Source organism: Eptesicus fuscus, chromosome 13, assembly GCF_027574615.1.
Source record: "Eptesicus fuscus isolate TK198812 chromosome 13, DD_ASM_mEF_20220401, whole genome shotgun sequence".
NCBI classification, from domain to species: Eukaryota; Metazoa; Chordata; class Mammalia; order Chiroptera; family Vespertilionidae; genus Eptesicus; species Eptesicus fuscus.
The window spans coordinates 39,639,065-39,651,146 of NC_072485.1; the positions used below are offsets into that span (position 1 = coordinate 39,639,065).

The window sequence follows — 12,082 nt, forward strand, 5'->3', positions numbered from 1 at the left end:
CTGCCCCTTTGAGTGTTGCCCGACACATCCACTGGAGAGACAAGTCCCACTGCTCACAACTGAGTCCAGTGGGGAGAGGAGGAGACAGGGCTATGGGGGAGGTGAGATTTGAGGTGCCCCATTGACCTGGCCTCGTTTGGGCTACACCCTTCCTTGTCCCACCCTCTTCCACGCTTTTGTTCACAGGACCTCGCACATACTCACCCAGGCTGGTGGAAGACGCCTGCGATCTGGTGGGTAGGGCAGCCCATGAAGAAGAGGGGCAGGGTGAAAAGGAGGCAGAACAGCGACCCCAGCAGGCAGAGGACACTGCAGCGCATGGGACCCAGGTGGAGGCGCTTGACCAGGATGCCCCCCACGACGATGCCCACGATGGCCGAGGGGATGGAGAGACAGCCAAGGAGCATGTTGGCATAGGACGCTGTGATGGAAAACTGGCGTTCCAGGAACTTGGGCAGGAAGGTGGCCATGCCTGCCACCATGGACGACACGCACACCTGGGACAGGACCACCAGCAGGAAGATGGGGTGCCGCAGGGTTCGAAGCAGCACCCTGGGGAAGACTGTTGGGGTGAAAGGGGAGAAGGTCAGGGTGGGCAGCCACTCATGTCATTCGTTTCTGTTCCATCCTGCCCTGTTCAGTTTACACTGTTCCATTCCTTCCACCCCATCTCATTCCATTTAATTGTTACATTCAATTCTATCCGAGTACATCGGACGCCTTTCCATTTAATTCCAGTTCATTTTTGAAGTTCTGTTTCATTCTGTTCCACTGAATTACACTGCATTTTATTCAACTGTGTTTCTTTCCATTCCATTCAGTTCAAAATTCTATGCCATATACTTATATTCCATATCATCCTATCTGATTCTATTTCATTCATGCCACCCCATCTCATTTCATTCATTCTGCTCTACTTATTTATCTTTTCTTCTTTTTCCCCCACTTGGCCCTTTCCATCCTGTCCTGCTATAAGCTCTTTCAAAGCAAGCCCAGGCCTTTGTCTTCCCTTCTTTGTCCCCAACACGGGACAGCGTCTCCCCTGATCTCTCCATCCTTAGTTCATGTTTCTCCATAACATTTTACCTAACATATGACACATTTTACTTCTCTGACCATTTTGTTGTCACCCACCAGAATGCAAGTTTCATTTAGAGCAGGGATTTCTGTCTGTTGGGCCAATTGCCGAATTTCCAGAGCCTGGGGCACAGTAAGCTCTCCACACACATTTAAGGAATGAATGAGGGCATGAATGAAAGGATATACAGACTGACATGTGGTCAAATGTCAAAATGTTGGGGCAGATCTCAGACCTCCAGGTAAGGTGAAACCTGAGCAGGCTGGGTGCTGGGCAGCCTCCTGGAGGTGGGGCCTGAGGAATGGGAGGGTCTGCAGAGGTTGCGTGAGAAAGAAAAGGAATTCCTAATAGGGGGCACAGCAGGGCAAAGGCCTGGAGACTGGAAGAGAAGTGATGAGCTCCCCAGTCTCTTGCTGGCTCCTAACCCGGTGCCTGGGTACAGGTTCGTCACTGCAAGTCTGCTCCATGGCACCTGACACTGGGGGAGCCCAAGCTCTGGGCTTCAGGCCTTCAGCAGGGGCCGCCGAGGCACAGCCAAGAAGGCTTCTGTCCTGACAGGGGCGACTCCACCACCAACAAAAGAGGAAGAGCTGTGTTTCTGCCTGCGGGTGAGGCGGAGAGAGGAGGAAAGGCCTTTCTGAGAAGAGGTATCAGAGGAACAAACCACTTGCCAGACTGGGCTGGCCGTGGGGCTTCTCTGGGCCCCGTGGGCGGGGAGGGTCCCTTCAGTTCCCGCAGCAGCAGGGCCAGGGCCTCTGTCCCGGGAGAGCTCTGCCCGCCCTCAGAGCACGGCCAGAACCAAGCCAGCTGGTTCCCTAGCCCCCAGGGCCGGGCCTGGAGCTGTCTTCACGGGAGCCAGAAAACAAAGACAAACAGTCCCGGCAGGGGAGGTGGGAGCAGGGCTGTGGAATTCCCCTTCGTTCACGTCCCAGGCCTGCCTCCTGTCCCCAGTCCCTTGTCACACACAGAGAACAGCCAGCCAGGATTCGAAGCCGGGAGATGTGATGCCAGGCCTTCGGCTCCAGTCTCCCTCCCTCCATGAGTTGCCGGTCCAGGATTGGCCTGGGCTTGGCCCACGCTGTACAGGTGCCCTCATTGTACAGGTGGCAGGGACTCAGCCCAGTTTGGCTGGAAAGGCTGAGGCAAGGCCAGGAGTTGCTGGGGGTTTCCTGACTCAATATAAGGGCCATTCCCCCTTCTCCTCCCCTCCCCTACCCACCCCCCCCCCCACCCCCCCATTCCTGGGCCTCTGGCTGCCTGACTCCATCTACTAACTGTTTCCATCCCATTCTCCTGTGCTAATCACTGCAGTGCCCATTCACTATCTCCAGCATCTGCAGCCTGGTCCTAGAACAGATGGAAAATTCTCAAAGGGCACTTAGATAGGGATACTTGAAGGTACCCCCAGGGTCCATCTCTCGCTCAGAAGAGTGTCTGATCCATTAGGCAGAGGCTTCCCTTAGCTCAGCACAATGTCTCCCCATCAGACAAGCCAGGCCTCTCTCCACTCAGAGGCTACATCTCCCATATCAGAAAGGGCCTCCCACAGCTCAGAGGCCAGGTACCCCCCTCAAATAGAACAGTTCCCCCCCCCCCCCAGTTTAGGGACTATGTTTCTTCCACTTGTCAGAGACTTCCCTTAACTCAAGGACAATGTCCCCCATCAGATAGGGGCCTCCTCCAGCACAGAGGCCAGGTCTCCTCCATTAGATAAGGCAAGTGGGTTCTCCCTCCATTCAGGGACTATGTATCCGCCATTGGACAGGGACCTCCCCCAGCACAGACACTTGTCTCTCCCCTCAGCCAGGGCCGCTCCCACTCAGGGACTGTGTCTCCCCTATCAGACAGGGGACTTCCATAGCTCAGGGACTATCTTCCCCCAAGAGTTTAGGGCTCCTCCAGCTGAAGGACCATGGTTCCTCCTCCCTCTGCTTCCTCCATGGTTCCAGGGGGTCAAGGCCAAGCCTCAGGGTTAGACTGGTCCCTCTGGAGCTCCGCAGAAGGCCCAGCAGCCAATTGGCTGGCCAGTTTCCCACAGGCTTATGTAGAAGTTAAAACCACCAGAGACAATCCCAGACACCCACTCCAGGACTCAGTTTCAGTGACTGGCTCCAACTTCTCTCAGGGCAGAAGCCAAAGCAATGATTAATAAGCTCCCCCATGGAGCAGCCTGCCAGCGCCCCCAGCAGCTGAGGGTGAGCTGAGCTAAGGAGGCCAGGCCCTGCCTCGAGGCCCAGCTCACAGGGGTCCATGCCCCCTTTCCCTGGGGACTGTAGAACTGGGGTCTAGATGACTGATATCCCAACATCATGTCTTAGGAAACGCTTCCCAAGGATTGGGCTTAATTAACTTCCTGTTGCAAAAGTCCTCAGTGGGAACATGACGTAAACCCTGTGGTTATCACCCCCTTAAACCACAAGCAGCTTGATTTACTGTCCTGGGACACAGTCAGAATAATAACAGTATGGCAAGGAGTAATAATTGAAATAATAATTGTACCTTATATAAGTAGAGTTTAAAAAATAATATACAAAGGGCTTTCCATTCATCATCCATTTGATTTTTCTAATAGTCCTTGAGAAAGGATTACAGTCCCGATCTTTCAGGTGAGGAAACTCAGGTTAGGGGAGGAAAGGAACTTCCGTAAGACTACACTGGTCAGTGTTGGGGCCTCTAATCCAGGTCTCTGACTTGCCGTCCAGGGCTGTACAAGAGCATGGCTCACAGCAGGCAATCAGTGGTCATGGGATCAGAATCTTCAGAGAGGACGGCCTGGTTACAACATGGACGCTGGTTACTGATCAACTGAGCTAGTAGTCTCAGGATCAGAGTGGCATGGATCTTAGATCATCGAGTCTACCCCAACCAACACCCCTCCGCCCCCCCCCCCACACACACACACACACTGCACAGATGGGGAAACCAAGGCCCAGAGAGCAGCAATCACCCAAAAGTCCAGGTTTCTGCCCAGGCCATGTGGCTCAGTGGTTGAGCATCAACCTATGAACCAGGAGGTCATGGTTCAATTCCCAGTCAGGGCACATACCTGGGTTGCGGCTCGATCCCCAATGTGGGGCGTGCAGGAGGCAGCCAATCAATGATTCTCTTTCATCATTGATGTTTCTATCTCTCTCTCCCTCTCCCTTCCTCTCTGAAATAAATAAAAATATAATTTAAAAAAAAAAGTCTAGGTTTCTGCACTTTAGCTCAGAGGTCCCTCTACCCATACCACCGCCTGGGAATTTAATCAATATTTACTGAGAGCCCTCTGCTTGCGGGCTCTGTGATAGCTAGGAGAAGGGTCACAGACGACACAGGCTCTGGCCTTCAGGAGCTCACTGCTCGGGGAAGGACTGGACTAGTATGCAGCACAGATCTGAGCTGATCTGGAAGCCCTAACGGTTCAGAGAGCTGAGAGGAGGGGAGCCAGGCTAGGTGAGCAAAGGAGAGAAGTGGCACTTGATTTTGACCTAGAGGAACAAGGAAGATTTTGATAGCAATAAAAAATGATATTCCAGGCAGAGGGGATCATATGAGCAGAGACTCACAAGAAGTGTAGGGTGCTCATGAGGGGCCTGTCGGTACGGAAGATGAATCAAGAAAGACAGGAAGGGGCTAGACCCTGTACGGTCTCAAATGCCCCTCCAGCTCTACCTCCACCTAGTCCGGCCTGAGTTTACCTACCTTTGATGAACTGGACCACGGTCAGGTCTGGTGCAATCTGGGCTAGGCCATCCTGCTTCTTTGGGGACTCCTCAGGGCTCTGCTCAGAGGAGTCTTCACCCTGGGAAGACATAACCAAGGGGGTCAGCTGGATGAGACATCCTGCTCAGAGATGCTTGTGGGCTGGGGAAGGGAACTCTGGGAGAGGAGAGGGTGGGGGTCTGTCACCTCCTCAGGAGCAGTGATCTATTTGTTCTCGGCCCTATAGGTACTTAACACGTGTTTTTTCTCTGTGTGTGTGTTTTTAAGAAAACAGATTTTATTGCCCAGCAATTACAAGTATTCAAACATGTATTTTCTACATAATTTATTGTGAGGTGACCAATGTTAAATAAAATATTAATTTTCATCATTTGCTTCAACTCACGACTTCTTGACTAATTCTTTGTTTTTCCTTCCAAAATGTCACTGCCACACCTCTGAGGCAATGAAGAATTTTTAAACACCACAGCTAAGAACTTGAATATTCATTCATCTGCAGTTACTTATATGCCTGTTACATGCAATTGTGCTTCTAGTGGTTTAGTCATCCTCTATGATAAGTTTTCGGAAAACATTCAACATAAAGTAGTTTTTTGAAAGAATGGATGAAATTCCAGTGGTCAAACTTTGTCATCATCATCATTAACATCATAATAATCACCAACATTACCATGAAAATTACCACCATAACTACAAGCATCATCAGTATTCCCATCATCTTAAACATCACCCCATTCATATCACCAATATCATCATGAATAAATGGCCAATATTGTCCTAACTATTATCATTGTTTCTGTCATAGTCACCCCCACCAGCACAATCATTATCATCACTGTCACCTGACACTTCAGAATCACTAATGAAATCATGACTCTAAGAATCACCAATACCATTATTACTGTCTCTAACATCATCATTATCCCTGCCACTGTCTTAATCACCATCAGCATCACCAACCTCTATCTGAAGTTAACACCACACTGCTGTTTTCAGTTATTATATCACTCATGGCTATCATCCCTTGGGAAGTCACCATATCAAGAGCCTCCAGTGACCTATGCCTTCCTAGAGGTTGGGGTTGGTTGGGCCTACAGGCTTATCTGTTCTAGACTGTTGGCTGAGAGAAGAGAAGTAGGTTGGGGGAGGCAAGAGGCAACAGCTCCTCTCCTCTCGGATGAATCAGACCACACTCGGAGAGGGAAAGGATCGCTCAGCTCTGCCATCACGCTATGAGGAAACTCATGGACACCCTGGAGTGTGACCTCCCATCTGCGTGAGGGTGGCCTACAAAAGAGGTCTTTTATCCTGGGAAGGAAGAGACGTCAGGCCACAGTCACAGTCTTCTGATTGTCAGAAGAGAAGGATGAAATTATGATAATGATTAATGGTTACTAAGCACCTATGACAAGCCCGGTGCTATTCTAACAACTAATGCATTAACTCATTGAAACCTCACAGCAACCTTCTGAAGTAGGGACCATTATAATCCCTATTTTTAGGGGATAAAATGGAGACACAAAGAGATAAAATAACTTGCTTGGTCATACAACTAGTAAGTGGTCTGGCTATGATTTGAACTCAGACAGCTCGACTCCAGAGCCTCTATGCACTTGGCTGGTTCACCCTGAGAGAAGAGGGAAGCAAGGTCTCTGAGTGCTGAGTGTTCTACCTGCCTTGCTCTAATATGATATTTTCATGCAAGTATTATTATTGTGCACAGTTTTTAGGTGAGGAAACAAAATATTGGAGAAGTTGCTACTGGCACAGGCTCATCTATACTAATAAAAGAGCAATATGCTAATTAGACCAGGAGACCTTCCAGAGACCTTCCGGACATCCTTCTGGACAAAGCCATGGTGGTGGGGCTGAGGCAGAGGTGGTTAGGGGCGATCAGACGGGCAGGGGAGGGAAGTTGGGGGTGATCAGGTCGGCAGAGGAGGGCAGTTGGGGGCGATCAGGCTGGCAGGCAGAGTGATTAGGGGCGATGAGGCAGGCAGGCAAGCAATTAGGAGCCAGTGGTCCCGGATTGCGAGAGGGATGTCCAACTGCAGGATCGGGCCTAAATCGGCAGTTGGACATCCCCTGAGGGATCCTGGATTGGAGAAAGTGCAGGCCGGGCTGAGGGACCCTCCCCACCATGCACAAACTTCGTGCACCAGGCCTCTAGTTCAAATATAAGTGATCAAGTGGGTCTGATTTCACTACATTTTTCTATGTAGCCTAAGGCCAGAATTAGAAGCAACATGTTCTATGAAGGAAGACTGAAGCCCAATGTAAAGAGCACTTTGGATGAGGCTGTCCTGGGAGGAAGTGAGTTCCCCAGAACTAGAAGCATGCAAGCAGAGGCTGACTTCTCCCTGGTCCATGTGGGAAGGCAGGTTGGGCTGGAAAACTTATCTGAGGATCCTCTGGTTCTGCCTCTTAAGGACAAAAAAGAGATTGTGTAATAAAACTGACAAGTTCAGTGATGGAAAATAACCTCACAGGATGATCTGATCATAAATTTCTAACTGGGCAGGTCATGTGGGTAGTCACACCCCAGGCCTATGACATTTATAGTAAAAGATTTATCAAGTCCTGTCCATTGTCCTTGTGCATCTAGGTTAACACACCTCGAAATGCCAGAGTAATCCTCTTTTTCAGACCCCTCAGAGACATCCTCAAGGGAACCTCTATCTTAACTATGCTATGTCTTGCTTTCTCCCACCTTCGTTGCTCCCTACCTCCAAATGTATAAAGAAAACTGCAGAGCTGTTATTTTCCGGAGCATTTGAAATCTTGCTTCCCAGCTATTGTCATCAGGTTGGCGCAAATACGTCTTATAAAGCTCTTCTCTTCCCACGGAGCCTTTGTCCCTACAGGCCTCACCTTTCGGTCTGTGTCTAACACTTTCTCTTTTCTTTCTCACCTTTATTTATTTTTAAGGGAGCCACTGGAGGCAAATACTGGATTTTCCCACATTTCAGAACCTCGTGCTCACCCCCACCCCAGGGGCACACTGTTCCAGCCTTCTCCCACCTGGCTCCCTGGTGCTGGTTGGCTCAAGACTGGCCTCGCCCAGCAGGGAAATCCATTCAAACATCAATTCCTGTGTGTTTTCCCTTCGTGGGCTTTTCCTTTCTCCTCTTTTTTATTTCAGCAGGCAGCAAGGGCTCTGGGTTTCCTGGTTTCAGGGGAGGTTTGCAGCAGGACAAAAAGCAGTCCTCCACTGCTTTCAGATTTTCCTTCCCTGCCTTTGTTCCCAAAGCCTGAGTCCATTGAAAAAGCATGCTGGGTGTTGTGTATGTATGTGTGTGTGTGTGTGGGGGTGGCGGGGGGGGGGGGGGGGGTGCAAGGAGAAGGAGAGGCCTTTGGGAATGAGGGGTGAAGGGGTGGGGTCAAGCAGTCTGTGGGTTCCATGAGCAACAGAGAACAGTTAACCTCGAGGGGGCAGGCTGCAGGCTAACCTAGGGAGGCTGGGCTCCCTAGTCCTCAGCTACAACAAACTCCTATGCTCCAAGCTTGTTGAGGGGGACCACGTGGGACAGGATGGACTTGTGCTGATGCCTGCTGGGTGGCATGGCTCCTCCCTGGTGCCTGGGCACCCTGTAAGACCTCAGGACCTTCGCTTCACCTTGGTGAAGGAGCCCTGAAAAAGGCTGAGATTGCATTTCCTTTTTCTTTTTTTATATATTTTTATTGATTTCAGAGAGAGGAAGGAGAGAGAGAGAGAGAGAGAGAGAGAGAGAGAGAGAGAGAGAGAGAGAGAGGATGATGAGAGAAAATCATTGATTGGCTCTCTCCTGCACACCCCCTACTGGGGATCAAGCCTGCAACCCAGGCATGTGCCAGAATTGAACCCAGGACCTCTTAGTCTTGGCCAACAATCTATCCACTGGGCCAAACCGGCTAGGGCTGAGATTGCATTTCTTGCTGATCTGGCAGGATGGGCGTTCCATGAGAAAGTTAATTTTCAGAGAAAATAAAGAAGTGTCTATCTCACACATACTTGGCTATGAGTCAAAGTTTGTTCCTTATCTCTCCCCTGCTAGTCTCTGAGATCTGCAAGAGGCCCACCCCCACCCCAGGGGCACACTGTTCCAGCCTTCTTCCACCTGGCTCCTGGGTGCTGGTTGGCTCAAGATTGGCCCTCAGGGACCCTGTTCTCTGTCAAAACTCTGGTGCTTGCCCAGCCAGCATGGCTCAATAGTTGAGCACTGAACTACGAACCAGGAGGTCCTGGTTTGATTCTCGGTCAGGGCACATGCCCGGGTTGCGGGACTTGATCCCCAGTGGGAGGGCGTGCAGGAGGCAGCCAGTCAATGATTCTATCATTGATGTCTCTATCTCCCTCCCTCTCTCTTTCTTTCTGAAATCAATAAAGTAAAACAAACAAACAAACAACAACAACAACAACAAAAACCCTCTGGTGCCTAGCCAAGGGCCTGGGGCAAAATAGCAGATATCTGATAAATATAGGAAAGAAGGAATGCAAGAAGTGGTTCCAACAGGTAGTGGGTGCAGCCAACGCCAGGCTCTTGGAAGAAAAATGAGAACATCAACGGGCGATACTATCACACTGCAAGCAAACTCCCAGACTACTGCTGGCTCAGAGCGGGGCAGAGGGTCCACACCAAGCACCCCAGGGGCCTAGCAGAATGGAGATGGCAGTCACACCAGGCCACTGGCTGTGTGTGCTCCGGGCCCATCCTCACTGGGACCTGCAAAGGAAGAGATGTAAGCACTCCACACACAAGCAAACACGCTGTGAGGTTAGGTAACTTGCTCAACATCACGCAACTAGAGAGTGGCAGAACTAAGATCTGAGCTCAAGCCTGCTGAGTAGAAAACTCACGCTTTATCCACTAAGCCCTGTAAGTCAGAGCCCCTGGTGCAGAACTGGCAGAATTAGGAGGCCCCTTTGTGGTGTGAAGTGAAGGAGCCTGAAATCCCACCATTCTGTCTTGTTTCTCCTGGTGAGGTATTGTGGGGCTATTATTCATTTATACCTTAGAGCTGTGCTGTCTGAGCCACCAGCCCATGTGGCCACTGAGGACTGGAAATATGGCTAGGCCCAACTGGCATGTGACATAAATATAAAATACACATTGAATGTCACAAACTTAGTATGAAAATAAAAGAATGGACAATATCTCATTATTAATGTAGACAAAAAGGGGCTCTATAATAAAACTGACTAGTCCAAGTAACCTCACTGGGTGATCTGATCATAAATTGCTAACTGAGCTGGTCATGATGGGTAGTCACTCACCAGGCATATAACTTCTTTAGTAAAAGCTTATATTTGCCTTACGCAAGTTCTGCCCCTGGTTTCTGTTCATCTAGGTTAACACACTTTTGAAAAGCCTTTTTTCAGACTCCTGGGAAGCCTAACCTCCCTTAAGGGAGCACATAATCTTCTCTTTAAAAAAATAATCTTCTCTTTAAAAAAATAATGTTTTGAGAGAGAGAGAGAGAGAGAGAGAGAGAGAGAGAGAGAGAGAGAAACATTAATTGGTTGCCTCCTGCATGCACTCTGACCAGGAATCAAACCCACAACCTGGCATGTGCCCTGACCAGGAATTGAACAGTCAGCCTTTCCATGTAGGAGGTGACACTCAACCAACAGAGCCACACCGGCAAGGGCAAGGGAGCACATAATCTTGTTAACTGTCCTGTAATCCTAATCCACCTTGCTTTCTCCCACTCCATGTAATCTTCCTTACATCCCCTCCTTAATTCCAAATATGTAAACTGTCATTCTCCAGAGAATTTGAGATCTTGCTTCTCAGCACTGTCATCAATTTGGCTCAAATAAACACATAAAATTTCCCTACAGGTTTGAAGTTTCTTATGTTGACACTAATTTTTTTATATTTATGATATACTACAATGATAATATTTTAGATGTAGTGGGTTAAATAAAATTTATTATTAGAGAATTATTGATTATCTAAGAAAATAACATCTACAAAAAAGCAAGTGCAGCCATACTTATATCTGACAAAAGAGATTTCAAGATAACAAAGGTAACAAGAAACAAAGATGGACATTTTATAATGATAAAAAGAACACTACATCAAGAAGACATAACATTTCTTAATATACACCCAATCAGGGAGCATCAAAATACATAAAACAGAACTAAAGGGAGAAACAGACCAAAACAGTCATAGGTGGGGACCTTAATACTCCATTGACAGCTCTAGACAGACTATCCAAACAGAAAAATCAATAAAAAAATATCAGCCTTAAATGATACATTAGACCAAATGGACATAATTGACATTTACAGAGCCTTTCGTTCCAGAACATCAGATTATACATTTTTCTCCAGTGCACATGGAACATTCATAATGATAGACCATATGTTGGGTCACAAAACAAGCTTCAACAAATTTAAGAAGATTGAAATTATATCAAGCATATTGCCTGACCACAATGCTTTGAAATTAATAATCAACTGCAAAAAGGAAGTAAAGAAACCCACAAATACATAGAGATTAATCAACATACTACTAAAAAATGATTGGGTCAAAGAAGAAATAAAAGGTGGGATCAAAAGGTATATAGAGACAGTATGACATTTCTGAAATGCAGCAAACGCAGTAATAAGAGGGAATATATATCATCACAGGCCTATCTCAAGAAACAAGAGAAATCCCAAGTAAACAACCTAACATTATACCTTAAAGAACTAGAAAAAGAAGAACAAAAGCAACCCAAAGTCAGCAGGAGAAAGGAAATAATAAAAATGAGAACAGAATTGAATGAAAGAGAGAACGAAAGACTATAAAAAAAATGAATACAACCAAGAACTGCTTCTTTGAAAAGATTAATAAAACCAATAAACCCTGCCTAGGCTCACTAAAGAAAAAAGGAAAAAGACTCATATAAACAAAATCAGAAATGAAAGAGGAGAAGTTACCACAGACATTATAGATATACAAGGATCATACTAGAATACTACGAAAGACTATATGCCACCAAATTCAATAACCTAGAAGAAATGGGTAAGTTCCTAGAAATATATAACCTTCCTAGACTGAATCATGAAGATCTGGAAAATCTAAGTAGACCAACAGTGAGTGAATTGAAACAATCATCAAAAACCTCCCCAAAAGTCCAGGACCAGATGGGTTCATAGTGAATTCTGCCAAACCTCCAAACATACCTATCCCCCTCAAACTCTTTCAAAATTAAAGAAGAGGCAATAATTTCTAACACATTTTATGAGGTCAACATAACCCCAATACCAAAACCTGGCATGGATATCACAAAAAAAGAAAACTACAGACCAATAGCTCTGATGAATAC

The 12,082-nt window shown here is 47.6% G+C and overlaps 1 protein-coding gene across 2 annotated transcripts in view; it reads right to left on the reverse strand.

Moving 5' to 3' along the window:
• Positions 1 to 12,082, reverse strand: part of SLCO2B1 (solute carrier organic anion transporter family member 2B1) — a 61,214-nt gene that overhangs the window by 13,159 nt on the left and 35,973 nt on the right. For both annotated transcript variants that reach the window (XM_008149978.3, XM_054725361.1), the window contains exons 8-9: positions 4,763 to 4,862; positions 205 to 562 (exon numbers count right to left, since the gene is read on the reverse strand). In XM_008149978.3, the coding sequence (XP_008148200.2) occupies positions 205 to 562; positions 4,763 to 4,862 (458 nt within the window). The remainder of the gene's footprint in view (positions 1 to 204; positions 563 to 4,762; positions 4,863 to 12,082) is intronic.